This window comes from Mytilus galloprovincialis, chromosome 2 (assembly GCF_965363235.1).
Source record: "Mytilus galloprovincialis chromosome 2, xbMytGall1.hap1.1, whole genome shotgun sequence".
Classification (NCBI taxonomy): Eukaryota; Metazoa; Mollusca; class Bivalvia; order Mytilida; family Mytilidae; genus Mytilus; species Mytilus galloprovincialis.
In genome coordinates this window covers 25,857,747-25,873,955 of record NC_134839.1, presented here as the reverse complement: position 1 = coordinate 25,873,955, position 16,209 = coordinate 25,857,747, and the positions used below count along the sequence as shown (strand labels likewise).

General features: G+C 33.4%; 1 protein-coding gene and 1 pseudogene across 1 annotated transcript; both read right to left on the bottom strand.

The window, feature by feature from the left end:
* Positions 1-265: 265 nt before the first annotated feature.
* On the bottom strand, positions 266-6,314 carry LOC143063240 (uncharacterized; annotated as a pseudogene).
* Positions 6,315-11,370: 5,056 nt separating this feature from the next.
* Positions 11,371-13,311, bottom strand: LOC143063238 (alpha-crystallin B chain-like). Its single transcript, XM_076235255.1, has 2 exons — positions 12,970-13,311; positions 11,371-12,315 (listed from the first exon to the last, which is right to left on the bottom strand). Exons 1-2 carry the CDS (start codon positions 13,199-13,201, stop codon positions 11,825-11,827), a joined length of 723 nt encoding a protein of 240 aa, XP_076091370.1. The 5' UTR covers positions 13,202-13,311; the 3' UTR covers positions 11,371-11,824.
* Between the last annotated feature and the right edge of the window lie 2,898 nt (positions 13,312-16,209).

Below are 16,209 nucleotides of genomic sequence, written 5' to 3'. Positions count from 1 at the left end.
GACAAAAAGCAAAATTATCGGACAAAAAGCAAAAGCGGACAAAAAGCGAATTGCGGACAAAAAGCACCGTATCAGCATCTTTTGTCTCTCTTTCACACAAAGTTTGATATTTAATATTATAGTATCAATGAATCCTTGAACTTTGATAAATAAGGGATAAAATCATTCTATAATTATATATTTTGATATGTATCTCTGACAACAACAAAGTAAATATTATAACATGTATGTTCTTTTTTTTAAATTGAACTTAAATTATGCAATAATTAATGATTGTACTATTACTAAATACACATGATTGTCAAACAGACTGTTATGCTTTTTTCAATTGTTTGTTCTAGATAACAAATAGAATCAATTTGCAAGCAAAAAAAGTAACAATGAAAACAAAATATAAAGTAATGAGTTTATATAGTTAGTAATTGATAAGATGACTTATTGAAAGTCATAATGGGTCTACTTTTTGGCTTGTTCCATTTCAACATCTTCAGCCATTGGTGCCCGGATAATAAGATTCCCTTTATCATCTCTGAAACATTGGATGTTCTTCCCGTCCACAGACCGGGGAACTGTCATCTGACGAAAGAACGACTCACGAATTTCATGACCATCTTCAGACCTCTTCCGTTCTCCTTAGATTGTCAACAAACAACCTTTGCATACAACCTTAACTTCCTCTTGCCGGTAATTTTCGACATTAAATGTCATCAAATTGCTGTGGCTGTCACTGGACACCAAGGCCCGACCTTCTTGTGGGACAATTTGGAGTTGCTTTCTGACAGGCAGTAGGTGGCTTCTAACATCATAGTTCCATCAGATTTCATGAAGCTGTGAAATCGGCATCAACATTTTCTGGAATCTGAACTGTCCTTGTGCGCTCGAAAGTATCTCCCCATTCATCATTACCATCTGTGTATTTAGCATGAATAATTACTTTACCTAAAATGAAGAAAAAATACTGCTAAACTTAAGTTTGATCTCTCAAGAACATGTTAACTCTGTCACATTCATTATTATCTAGGATATAATTGTGAATAGGCGAAATCATATTTATATCCGTCTACAATACCCCAAGCCCCATTAAATAACACCAAACAACAATACAAATGGTCGTCCCCAATAGCCTTAATTGCTGTCATGATAATGCGATAGCACCGTAAGGCACACGCTATCGTTCCTTCTCATCGTCTTGTAATAATCAAAGAGCTGAAAGCTCTGAAGAAAAATGACGCCACTGTCTCTAATATTGGGATAGTTTTTATGCAAGTCTTGATTTTCACATACCGTAATTAGTTTAACAATGCAACATGTCTCGTAAGCATATAATTGATATTCGTATATATGTGTGTGTGTGAAGTGAAGGTGACAACTGGCTGTTTTTTAAGACAAATGAATAGGTCAAGACTACCTGAATTGTACAAATAAATACCGTAGAAAGGCTTGTATATTTCTCACTGGTACATAGTCTGAATCTGGGTCCGTTCGCGCCCACTCATGTTCGCCCCCTTTCACTTTCACACCCTAAATGTTCCCACCCAATCTTAATTGGTTTTGTGTTTAATAACTCTGTAAGCAAGTGTATAATTGTTGTCATTGTCTCAAAATAAAGTGAGACAGCATTTTTATTTGTGTTGAATAAATCTTAATCATGTTTTGGATAGCGTATTGTTAAAAATAATAATAATCCTTTCTAATTAAAGTGGTATTTTGTCAACGTTTTATTTTGTGTTGAATAACTCTTAATCATGTTTTGGTTAGTGTATTGCTATAACTTTGTTTCATTGACTTCTTTCAAAATGAAGTGAGATTCTGACTATGTTTTTTTCTGTGTGTTGAATAGATTTTATCATGTTTTGGTTATAATAGTGGATTGCTATATTTTGGTTCCTATATTTTATTGTTTCGTTGTTTCAGATCAAAGGGACCAAGCTGTTAAAAACAATTATCTTTTGTGTTTTTCCTTTAAAATCTTCAATGTTTTACTCATACCAAGCTATAAATACATTCAGTATTTACACCAAAGCAATTTAAAACAACGATCATGATTTTCCAATTATTCAACTTAAATTTGAATTAAAATTGAGCGTGAATGAGTAGAGTGCGAACGGACCTTGGGTGCAAACGTGCGAGGTGCGAACCTGCAAGGTGCGAAAGTGTATTGGGTGCGAACAGACCTGATACCACAAAATATTAAGTATATAATCTTTTTGTTACTGTTATCAAAGGTCTAATGAAACTCAGGTAATTTCAAACATTTGTCAAAGAATTCTAGTCAAACCGGCACCTGGTTAAATTGGCACCTGAACAAATCAGCACCTGGTTAAATCGACACCTGATATAGTCAATTCGTCACCCATGTTAGATATATATTTTAACGGTATTTTAAGCAAAAAGAGTAAAAATAAGTAAGGGGTTGCCAGATTTTTTTTCAGTATTTAAGCAAAAAGAGTTAAATACAAATGTACTAACTTTCACATTTTTGGGTGTTCATTGTACATTTTGTATATATTTATTTTTCTCAACTAAATGACATTTTTGGTGTATTTTTAATGATATATATATGAGTAGTCAAAATAGTTATTACGTCTGGCAAGGCTTTTTAATTTTATTCTGGGACACCTTTCTATGACTGCAAGGCTGTGTTAATTTTTTTCTGGGACGCCTTCCTAAGAAAGCCTTCCTACGAACTTCGTAGGAAGACGTCACAGAAAAAAAAATAAAACAGCCTTGCCAGACGTCATAATTATTTGGACTAATACATGAGATATTGGATATTTTTATGCATTATTTAAACCAGTTGAGCATTTTACAGGATTGTTTGTTTAATGCTTTTTAAACTTTACTGAAAAAAAAACACCTTAAATTTGCTTATCATTTGGCATGAAAGTTTGATTTATTGAAAGGGACTCATAGTTTTCCATTTTTTTTTTAATAATTGTCTAATTGTTAAAACAACAGCTTGGGTAAGGGCTTCGTTGTTTACCTTTATACACAACAACATAATTTCACTTTGGTTTCGTTGTTTACCTAAATACACAACAACATATTCACTATGTACTTGGTAACAGTTATTAATTAATTGAATAGAAAATATTATAACAAATATTATTGGATGCCGAATTGACGTCAAATAGGTGCCGATTTGACTAATGCCAATTTAACCAAGTGCCGACTTGACTTGTACGTTTCAATTCCTCTGCGATCGTTTGCGGTATTTTCTTGAGAAAGACCTATTTTCCATCATCAAAGAGAAGAAGAAACTGCTTGAAAATGATTCTGGAACGCTTCATGATTATTAAAATAAGTTAAATTCACTCAAAAAACAATTTTAAAACTTGCGATGTTTAAACAGGAAGTTTCAAACGCACGTGTAAAAAAAGAAATTAACCGGTGAGAGTGGAAATCCGTACATAACAGATATCACTATAGTACGACTTTGAAAGCAAAACAGTTCCATCCTTTTGTAAAACAGTCTTTAATATACCTATCACATTAATGTTTGAAGGGTCTTAAGCTTATTCAAACCATAAAAGTCGGTATGAAACACCAAAACGGAATGAACAATAACCGATTACGTTTTGTAGTTTACAAATTCTAAACTGGTTCCCGTCAAACTACAACCCTTTGTCCGAGTGCAGTGGAATACAAGCAGAAACCAGTTAGTTTGTAAACTGGTTCCTGGCTGATTACTACACAATGACCTCTCATGCATAATTAATGATAACACAAGCAGATTCCAGTTTGTATAGAAAATAGTAAATACGAAACCAAGCGCGGTAGGCAGAGAAATGTAATGAAGTTCAGGTCGCCAGTAATGGAACAATGACTGCGTCATTTTCCAAAAATGACATGTGACGATAACGGTGTAGGAACATTAGGTGATTGGTTCGAACTAGATTACACGCACAGGCCTTAGTTTCAATTTTCCCCCATATATACCTACCTTAATGTGACACAGGCATTAGTCTCAGATTTTACCTATATATCTTAAAACTGTGTCTGTGTATATAAGGTTAATAACATCCAATGTTTTAGAGATGATAAAGGAATCTTAAGCCAATTTGGCTGGCTGAAGTTTTATATTATGTATTTAATGTAACGATATACTTTATACTCAGGTTGCACTATAATAAACAGTTCTTCTTCTTTTATACTGTTGATGTATGAGACAAAAGGCCTACAGTGTTATATAAAGGTATATGGGTTAAAATATTGAAAGAAAAAGGCCTGGGTGATACAAAAATACACGAGTAAAAACAAATATGTAAGAAAAGTGCCTATTAATACAGAAAAGACGGAGAAAAGGTGATTGAGACCTGCAGTTGGTTATCTACAAATGATCTATTTATAAATCTCTTACAAAAATAGGGCTGCACAGATCACATACGTCTTTCCAGTTGAAACCCACCCCACCCCACCCCACTTAAAAAATATCAGCTGTTAATACTTAATGCAACAACATTCAAATCATAATATAATTTATGTTCTCTCCAGTGAATTAATTTAACTTCTATTTACATATAAACTTAATAAACAAACTAAAACAAAGTAGACCAAAATAGGAATGGCCATTGGCACTTGTCTCTGTAAAAATTTTATAGCAATTGTTGTGGATAAGGGGACGACCATTTGATATTCTGGGGGGGGGGGGGGCGGGGGCAGGAGGATTTGTTTTTGATCGGTTATTTATTTTTGTAAACTAAGAGGACGGATTATTCATTTTCTGCACTATTGAAGCAAGATTTTTCATTTTCATTAAAGCAAGGGACTGATTATTCATTTTCACAACTATATTTTTGATATTCGAAAACATAAAATTTTTAAATGATTTGTTTATTAAAAATAATACATATAGTATAGTCAAGTCATTATGTACCATTTAATTAGATTAACCCACCCCCTCTGCAGAAATAAATCTTTTAAAATCCCAACTCCATAAACATGTTTTGCATACATACATAGTATTAATGTTTTGTTATAAATAGGCACTTTTGAATGTATCAGCAAACATATGACGCCGAGCGGAGCGAGGCAAAATGTTTTTTGAAGGGTTTTGGAGCCACTGAAGGCCCAAGAAGCTATAGAACAAATGATGCAAAATCATGCTTTCTGGGAGTTCCGAAGACCAATTCATAATCTGAAAATGAAGTTTTGTTTAAATAATTTTTTGACAATATTTATTTTGGTCTCAAAGCAAAATGTATAAATTCAGTGTAAGACTGAAGTTTCTAGGGACAACATCAAAAGACCAATGAGCATGATAAAGCAAAAATGGAATTCACAAAGTCTGTGGCTGCTGTCTTTTTTAAACTCATGATCAAGTTCATAACAAAATTACTAGATTACAAAAGGAATGCAACACTAACAGAATACAGAAAGGCAATCAATGAACAAAAGACAAATAAATAAGAAACATTGATCCTGAAAAATCAGAGCTATAAGTCTGAGGGAAAACAGAACTTTCTTCTTGCAAGGCCGTGAACACGATTTGATATGGAGACAAACGTTTGGTTTTGAAATTTCCTGTACATGTAGTTACGGCCCTGTTAAAACAAAAGTGAGGTAAGGTTTCCTGAGACAATATACCTCAAGTTAAATGAAACCAAATGAAACCAATTTTTTAGACATTTCAAGTATATTTAAATAATATTTTTACTTTTGTTATCGAAAAATGTGGGAATTGTAGAATCTGGTGCCATATCATAATTTAGATTAGACCTATTTATTTATTTTCAATACATTGCAAGTAGGTAATTTATTTTAAAACTACCACAGAACAAACCATTTATTTTTGTGATTATCAAGGCTGAGTTATTTATTTTCAAAATCCTCCTGCCCCCCCCCCCCCCAGAAAATCAAATGGTCATCCCCTAACGATGCCATCGTTCCATTTCTAAACATCACAGATGAAAAAATAAAACCTTACCGTCTTCTACTTTCACTTTGACATGTTCTGCATTGAAGTCTCCAATCTTCACGCTGCAAGTCCATTTTCTATCCGCAAGTGAATTCTCGGGTCTGTAAATATATTTCTTCTCTGTATCATGGGACGGCCATACCCCCAGCTTACAGGCATTAGGTTCCAGTCTGTTAAGATGTGAACATACCATCGGAATCGTCCTCCTTTTGATTGAAGCGATTCCACAGTACTGGTATAAACGACATATTTTGCAGATTGTGTTTTAGCTAGAAGTTTAGAACTGATACTATTGTGTGTCCGTTTCCTTTTGATACCATTTTATTTCTTCTGGCTTTTATATATAGCGGAGAAAGATGCTTCTCAAAGTTGTAGAAATTAAAAGACGGAAAGTACCTGAGTGTTCCTAAATATAAATAACATAAATAACTAAATAACCATGATAACTTGTTAGGTTCAGGGTTATAATCTAGTATGATCGAGAATATTATTTTTAGAAATGTTGATTATAGATCTATTCTATTGTATTCTATTGTATTCTATTCCATACATGCATCATGCATTTTTTTCCAGACCTCTAAAATAAGTTATTTTTAAACCGATTGAGCGTAGATATGTATAAAATTATGTTGAGTATGAATCATTTTTGTGAATGCAATAATTAAAAATATACATATCTAAACATTTGCTAAAGGTTCAGTTGGACCCTTTGGCTACAATGGCTGAGTTTTGACTTATTTATCGACTGTCACTCCCTCAGTGTACATACGTTATTGTAGTTTTCTGTATTTTGCAAATATACAGCAGTGTACATATTCTGTCCTGATATGAATGTAATATGTGTCACTGGACGTTAAACGTCAACCAAAAATCATCATATCAAATTTAACACACAACAAATATATATTTATACAAAGTTTGGCTTAAAAGGATACTGAATGTGAATAAAAATGAATGGGTATGCATCAAGGAGAAACAAAAATGCTGTCCCCATCCGCAGATATGCTAAAGTTGTTAAGACTGACATATATGTGCAAATTAAATGGGCATTTAAAAAGTCAGAATGCGAGTTCATATGTTCATACTCTTTTAGATCCTTTTTTAGTAGCAATAAACAAAAGAACTATGTCAATTGGACATGCTTTGATACTATATATGCGCTTGAATTTTTACTTGATAACATCTTTGTTCGCTTTGGAGATTCTGTAAATCGTCAAGTTATTGGAATTCCAATGGGGACTAACTGTGCACCACTTATTGCGGACCTCTTTTTGTATTGTTGTGAGTTACAATTTATGACTAAAATTAGCAAAGACTCATCGAAACAACATTGATACAAAAATTTAACAATACTTTTAGATATTTGGATGATATATTTGCTCTCAATAATGACGACTTCAGTATGTATTCTAAAGAAATTTATCCTGTTGAACTTACTTTAAATAAAGCTAATACTAACAAAGACCACTGCCCTTTCCTCGATCTTGAAATCTATATCAGTAACGGAAAGCTTAATACAATATTTTTATCCATTTTTAGATGGTGACGTTCCCTTGTCACCATCTTATGGTGTTAATATATCTCAACTTGTACAATTCGCTCGTGTATGTAACAACGTATTAGATTTTTGCGAGAGAAATTTATGTAGTACTGAAAAATTATCACACCAGGGTTTCCGATATCACAAACTAGTTAAAACAAATTTTATCATCGGTATAAGAAAAAAATTCGTAAATATAACTCAACATGCAGACATCTTATACGTTCAGGTATTTCACATCCAATCTGTTATGGTAATATTCTTTACAAAACACAAACATGTCAGTATTCACCTCAAAAGCTTACAAAACCTTTAAACAGACTTATTAAGAAGGGATATAGTTACGATACTGTTGCCAGGTCAATAAAGATTGCATATTTTGGCTTTAATATTGATTTACTTATAGGGTCTTTGAATCGGAACTAAACACATTTATTTGAAAAAACAGTTGTTGGCATGACACGGGTTATGTTCTCCTCATATATTTTATGATAGTATGACACTTATAACCCCTAACGGGAGGGATTGTACCTGATATTCATATGATGGTTGTTTTTGTGTTACATATTTGTTTTTCGTTCAATTTTTTTTTTACATAAATAAGGCCGTTAGTTTTCTCGTTTGAATTGTTTTACATTGTCGTATTGGGGCCTTTTATAGCTGACTATGTGGTATGGGCTTTGCTGATTGTTGAAGGCCGTACGGTGACCTATAGTTGTTAATGTCTGTGTCATTTTGTCTTTTGTGGATAGCTGTCTCATTGGCAATCATACCACATCTTCTTTTTTATATAATCTTTCAATAAGTTTATTTGAGGTCTGGAGCTGGCATGTCAGTTAACTGCTAGTAGTCTGTTGTTTTTTATGGATTATTCTTGAACTGAATTTTAATGTGCGTATTGTTATGCGTCCATTATCACTGTACTAGTATACATATTTTTTAAGGGGCCAGCTGAAGGACACCTACGAGTGCGGGAATTTCTCGCTACATTGAAGACCCATTGGTGGCCTATTGCTGTTGTCTGCTCTATGATCGGGTTGTTGTCGCTTTGACACATTCCTCATTTCCTTTCTCAATTTTAATGATTGATATGACTGACAGATGAGTAAATATTGGATGAAAATGGCAGATGCAGAAGGATCGATATGACTGACAGATGTTCGAAGATTAGTAAGACTGAAAGATTTGCGAATCGAACATTGGTGAACGAACAGATGTTCAAAGACTGATAGGACGGACATATGTGCAAGATTAATAGGACGGACAGATGTGCAACATTTGACATCATTGAAAAAATGTGCATAGGTTGATAGGACTGACAAATGTACAAAGATTGATAGGGCTTACATGTGCAATGGTTTATAAGACGAATAACATATGCAAAGATTGACAGGACACTATTTGCTGTAGGTGAAATCAACGTATGCATGGGTGTATCAGAGGGAGTAACGTTACTAGCTTGAAAAACAATAGTATTGACGGGTAAATTATGACTTTTCGACTGGGAGGGATTAATGAAATTTCTAATTTGACGAATTTTTTAATTTAAATCGGACATGTACTTTTTTTTTTTTTACGATATTAGAAGTTAGCCTCGACAATATATACGATAACAATACACAGTTCGGAGTATGGTTTCGCATTTTTGCCTTTGTGATTCTTTTAAATATGAAAGTTATTGGATAATAATATTAATGTTCAGATATAGCTGCAGAGTTATATAGCCTTTAAATTAGGTTTATATGAACATCACAATTGTTTTTGCATGTTTTATGTGCCATTTACTGTTTGACAATCCGTTTTTCACACCCGTATCAAAAAAAATAGTTCATGCTCGAACTTTTAAACCAATTTTATGAAAAAATGAGATGAAATGCATATGCTTTTACCTGAAGTCCTGTAGATGAATATGGTTTCATTTTTTTTATATAAAATCCTGAGTAAGCACAATTCATGACAAGGAAAGCTAAACTTCTTTCCGATCGGTTATTAACTGACAATTAAGGCCACAGCGGAATGAATGCGTATCTAGCACAGGGAAATTGGTACCGTTTATGTTATGGTTTTAAAATCTTATAACATTGCTATGGGAAACCCGTTTAAAATCCTGACCCCGCCATATTCTGTATGTTGCTTCTTGTGTACTATTATTTATCTGTTTGTCTTTTTCTTTTAGCCATGGCGCTGTCAGTTTATTTTTCAATTTATGAGTTTGACTATTCCACTGGTATCGACCCCCTCTTCTTTTTTGCATTTCTCACAGATAACAATTGCACTTATCTAAAAGTCGATGGTCTCTCATATATCTCTTGATAAATTTACTTCTGATATCGTTATATTTGTCACATTCTAAAATTGAATAATAGTCATCTTCAATGACATTTTTTTATAACACATACCACAACAACGTTAATTTCAGACTATACCAAAATATCTAGCAACATACATAGCTACAACAGGTGTTGTTAAAACAAAATGATAAGGTTTTAGTAAAATTTTGAATTATGCTTAGGATTGCTTTTAGTCTAATTTGTTGTCTAGCCTACGACTGTCTCAGAAAGCTCGCCTTATGATAGGGATTCGGTGGCGGCGGTAGCGTCGCTGACTTACTACTAAGAAGTTTGTTATTTCAGAAGTGGATGACCTGGATGCTTTATATTTTGTATATAGATGCCTTATTTGTAGAGGTGACTGATGTGATTAAGTTTCGTCTGTCATTTGTCCATTAGTTTTTCTGCCAGTTAACATTACAATCAGTCTGTGCTTAAAGTTTCTTTAACTATCATGCATTTCTACCAAATGTAGACAGAAGCTTGTTTATGATTATAAGATAGTATCCAGACGTAAATTTTGTAACAAAATCCTGTTCATCCGTATATTGTTTATAAATAGTTTTCTGCCAGTAAACATAAAATTCACTCTGTGGTTACAGTTTTTAAAATTTTAATGACTTTCACTATCCTGGATCAGAAGCTGGTTATGATCAAAAACTAGTATCAGGAAGGAAAGTTTTAAAAGATTGTTTTCCTGTTTTTTTCATATATTACTTTTAAATGGACTTGTATTTTTGTCCATCTGATGAATTAAGCCTTTTTCAACTGATTTTTATAGTTCGTTCTTATGTTGTACTGTTATACCACTGTCCTTGTTTAGGGGAGGTTTGGGATCTCGCTAACATGTTTAACAGCGCCACATTATGTATGTATGTGCCTGTCCCAAGTCAGGAGCCTGTAATTCAGTGGTTGTCGTTTGTTTACGTGTTACATATTTGTTTTTCGTTCATTTTTTTTTTATATAAATACGGCCGTTAGTTTTCTCGTTTGAATTGTTTTACATTATCGTTTCGAGGCCTTCGGGGCAAGTATGCAAGACTCGGGTTCCGCGGAACCCTTACGAACTTTTATAGTTTGCTCTTATGTTGTATACAATTACACCACTGTCCCAAGTTTGTGGTAATTTTGGCGCCATCAAACTAGTTTATATAGTTTATATATGCGTTTACTTTTCTACATTGGCTAGAGGTATAGGGGGAGGGTTGAGATCTCATAAACATGTTAAACCCGCCGTAATTTTGTGCCTCAGGAGACTCTGGCCTTTGTTAGTCTTGTATGATTTTTTTTTCAAGTTTCTTATGTATAATTCGGAGTTTAGTATGACGTCCATTATCACTGAACTAGTATACATATTTTTTAAGGGGCAAGCTGAAGGACGTTTATCGCTACATTGAAGACCCATTGGTGGCCTTCGGCTGTTGTCTGCTCTATGCATGGTCAGGTTGTTGTCGCTTTGACACATTCCCCATTTCCTTTCTCAATTTTAGCTAAGAATATTATTCTAAAGTACAAGAACTTTGAAATGCAATATTGCAGTAATCAATGTTTTCTAGGAGTTTGTAAAATAAGTGATAAAAACATTGTATAAATGATATTTAATGTCTATCTCTGACAAAAACAAAGTAAATAAAGTAACAAACATGTTCTCTTCTTCAAATTGAACTAAAATTATGCGATATTTAATGATTGTTCTACACGATTGTTCATATGCAAATAGTCAATGAAATGATATATTCCATTACAAAATATACATGATTGTTAAACAAGCTTTCTCAAAATGTTATCTTTATTATTCAAAAAGGGTAAAAATTTGCAAACAGCAAGTTTTATTGAGTTGACAGTATGCATCATGCAACTATTAGTTCGCAAACACATTTTACACATATTCTTTTTATCAAGAATTACGACTTTCGTCAGTCAAAAAAAAAAATAACAATGAACACAAAATCAAATTATAAAGTAATGAGTTAAAATGTCTATAGTCTGTAATTAATAAGATGATTTAATCAAGTACAACTAAAAGTCACACTAGGTCTACTTTTTGGCTTGTTCCATTTCAACATCTTCAGCCATTGGTGCCCGGATAGTAAGATTCCCTTTATCATCTCTAAAACATTGGATGTTCTTCCCATCCACAGACCGGGGAACTGTCATCTGACGAAAGAACGACTCACGAATTTCATGACCATCCTCAGACCTCTTTCGTTCTCCTTGGGCTGTCAACATTCCATCTTTACATAAAACCTTCACCTCCTCTGGCCGATAATTTTCGACATTGAATGTCATCAAATTGCTGTGGCTGTCACTGGCCACCAAGGACCGACCTTCTTGTGGGACAACTTGGAGTTGCTTCTCATCTGACACACGGTACGGGGCTTCTAACATCATAGTTCCATCAGATTTCATGAAGCTATGAATTTTTTCGGCATCAACATTCTCTGGAATCTGGACTGTCCTTGTGCGCTCGACAGTATCTCCCCATTCATCATTACCGTCTGTGTACTTAGCATGAATTATTACTTTACCTGAATTATAGAAAAAAAACTTGTTGAGTTTAAGCGCTCACGAATATTTTTTTACTCTATCGAATTCCATAATATATAATCTTGGATTAAACGGTTGTTTCGTCCATAACCCGAGCCCCAATAAACCAAACGATCATCCCCTTACCCTAACATTAATACTAAGAAAACAAATACCCTGTTCTGAATTGCTGTCTTATTTCAAGCATAGCTACTATGCGAGAATATATGAATTTACACATGGATTTCTATGAATATTTTACAAAGTAATTGATGCGTAACAAACTTTAACCCCAGACTATATCTACTTGTAAAACTGCAAAAAAAAAGTTCGTTTATAAGCAGAAACAGATAAATGAAAATAAATAATTTCAAAATTTTACTCTGGATACTGTAATTTGGTCATACACAAATTTCATAAAAATCCATGAAGGTTTCACATAATTTTTGTTTTTATCGTACATCATGATATATCAGTGACCGCTGTGGAAAGACAAATTGATATTGGTAGCAAAAGGCAAATTTTTCATACACGTACGTTATTTCCATTTTATTCATTTTCCTAAAATTAATAGAAAACAAGGACGAGGGCTTCAGAAAAAATGTCCTGTCGCCAACATCTATGATCGTCCCAGCTATTATCAAATAAATACTTACCACCATCTACTTTTACTTTGACGTGTTGTTCATCGAAGTCTCCAAGCTTCACACTGTAGGTCCACTTTCTATCCTCGAGTGAATTCTCAGGTCTGCGTCTTCTCTGTATCGTGGGGCGGCCAAACCCCCAGCTAAAGGGCATTGGGTTCCAGTCATCCATAAAGTGGAACATGTCCTCAGAATCATTCTGCCTTTGATTGTAGCGGTTCCAAAGTACTGGGATAAAAGACATGATGTCGATTTTTACCTGGTTAATGATAGTCTAGTACTGTTAACATGGAATGTCCGTTTCCTTTTGATACCATACTGTCTCTTCGGCTTTTATATAGTTCGAGAGGTGGATTCTCGTAAGTTGTAGAATGTAAACAAAGGAAAAATACCGGTTTCTAAATATAAACAACGTAAATAACTTATTCGGGTTCAAGGTTATAATCTAGTATGATCTAGAATGTTATTTTTAGAAATATTGATTATCTATTCATATTCTATTGTATTCTATTGTATTCTATTTCATCTACATCCAGCAGACTTTATTTTAGACCCCCAAAATATACATACAAACCGTTTCATTATTTTGGCAGTATAACATTTTGTTTTAATCAATTTGAATATGAATGCTATTTAGATAAATTCAAAGTCAAAGAGAAAGTAAATATTCATCACTGTGCTTAAACGGGTAACTTAACCACAGTCGTTTAGGCACAGTGTTCATGGGAACATACCGAGCCTCATCTTTTTGGTACAGGCTTTTTGGGTGGCATTGTTATTTTGTTTTTGTTTTTTCGGGAAAACTATATTTTTTTTTAATTTGATAAAAAAAAACGACACTAATTAATTAATTGAAATATTATATGTATGTAATATTTGACACTGGATGTTAAACACCATTTCAACAAAACTATCTTTTGAATTGAACACATAGAAAACATTTGATTAATGAGAAGTATATAAAGGATTCTGAATGTAATTAAAAGAAGTATTTATACGGTAAGGGACTTATCATTTTTTATCTGGGAGGGTGGACTGGTCAGAATGCAGGGGGGATCAAGTTTTTTTTCTGTGTGTGGAAAAGGGGGGTTCAATTTTGTTGATAAATTCAAAGAGGGGGATCAATATTTTTTGCACATAGAAAAAAAAAGTTAACCTACATCAAGAGACAAAATGTATAGAAGAACATAACAAAATTCAAATCGAAATATATTTTCAACACCATTCATATACAATTAAGTTAGACATCACAAGACTTTGGTGATTTAGGAAGCTGCCATTTTGTGTCATAAAATGCACAAGTGTTTCATAACCTGAATACTTCAGTCGTTATATTTTATTCACTTAGTCTTAGATCACTAGATTAACTAGCATTACTGCCAATTCTTTTTCTAAATCAGCTTTATAGTTTGAAAGAAATTAAGTATAAAATAAAACGAAATCAACAGCAATTTGTGCAAAATTTTATCCAAAAATCCAAAACACTTCGTATCGTGAAAGAATATAGTATAGAGCAAAACATTCTCCAATAAATGATTAAATATTCATCTAATCTGCATTCAAAAGATAAATATTGAAACAAAAGATGATTCTGACATGACGAACACCACTAATGTACCTTTTTGTTTTCACTACAAGATCCTTTTGGATTATATATACCTCTCTTCCCTCACAACTTGTACGTTTCAGACTAATAAATTAAAATTTTTGGGTTACCATCACACATCTATTAATGAAATGTGACAATAAATGAGTAATTGAATTGTTCAGGCTGAAAGCATGAACTACTCCATATAAAAGTTTACCGACTCAATGTAGGTTTCAATAAGGCCTAACGTTAAAGGTGAGTTTAAGCCGCGGTGTGTCAGTGTCAAAATGTCAAAACCGCTGACAATATTTGATGTTCGCAATATTTTCGTAAAATAACATATTATATTAAGTGTTTTGGATGTTCAAATGTTGGCATATTTAATAGAAAGGGGGGGGGTCACATTTTTAAAATATTTTTAAGGGGGGATCAAATAAAAATAGTGAAACATTATTGGGGGATCAAGAAAATTTTATGTGTTTGATTTCAAAATGACCAGTACCCCCCCCCCCTTTCCCAGGTAAAAAAAATGATAAGTCCCAAATGAGAAAGCAACTAAAAAATATCTAAGAGTTAACTCGATCTTCAATCTAATTAAAAACCAATCTCTCATCGCTCCCGTTTTCTGATATGTCGTTTGGGAGCTCGCGACATATCAGAAAACGGGAGCGATGGGAGATCGGTTTTTGGTGGAAGAAGACTTCAAGTCTCCTGAGGGTCTATGGTGCCGACTTTAAAATCATTGAGCCTCCGTATGCCGCATTCGTTTCTGTGTATTACAATTTCATAACAACTTCTGATTCCTGAAACCGATTTTTACACATGATTAAGCATCTGAATCATTTAATTTGTAAATTAGGATTGAAAAACAATCACTATCGTAAATATGTACCCTTTTATTTATGTAAATTATTATATTTCATCTCATCTACATAAACATTGTTTGTTTACTTGTAACCGGATGTTTTTACTGTAGATATTTGTAGTACGCATGCGTGAATTTGGTATCGGGACAACTTGCCCTGTTTGCATGTTGCCCTTGGTCTGTAAGTCCTGAGTTCTTTCGCCCATATAGTACGTTCGCCCTGTGTTCATTCTCTTTACTCTTATCAAGGAAATTTTATAATACGTCCTTGCATTTATTAAAAAATATTAATATTCAGGGTACCGTTAAAAAAACTCTAAAACACGATTTAGTGAAAATCATCTGTTCCTTATTTTGTTCCCAAGTTAAGACAATCGTGTTCAGTCAATCAAATTCTGTGTTTCTCATGATCAATTAATAAGACAATCAAAAACGTTTTCTCTGAAGATTATTCTAACATGCTAGATTTTAAAATTGTGTTTTGTGTTGTTTTCATCTTGTTGTAAAATGTGAATTATCATTTGCAATCGTTCTTACACAGCCTTTAGGATAAAAGCATGGCTGATTGACAAAACTCGATGATGCAGTACTACCATAAAGATAAAATATAGATTTTTTTTCACTAAATTATTGACATAATACTTGTTGTAACATATTTTATTTTTGTATTCAACCATTTAAAGGACAATGTACTATTCTTTTTTCACAAGGACCAACAAACAGGTTGGGAACCCCACCCGACATTATGAGTGGTGTCCCTAAAATGAGGGACTGTCCCTAAAACAAGGGGTCATTTTAC

Coding starts and splice junctions, on each gene's coding strand:
- LOC143063238 (XM_076235255.1), bottom strand. CDS start 13,201: ATGTCTTTTATCCCAGTACTTTGGAACCGCTACAATCAAAGGCAGAAT. Junction 12,316..12,969: donor CAAAGTAAAAGTAGATGGTG/GTAAGTATTTAT, acceptor TCTATAATTCAG/GTAAAGTAATAATTCATGCT.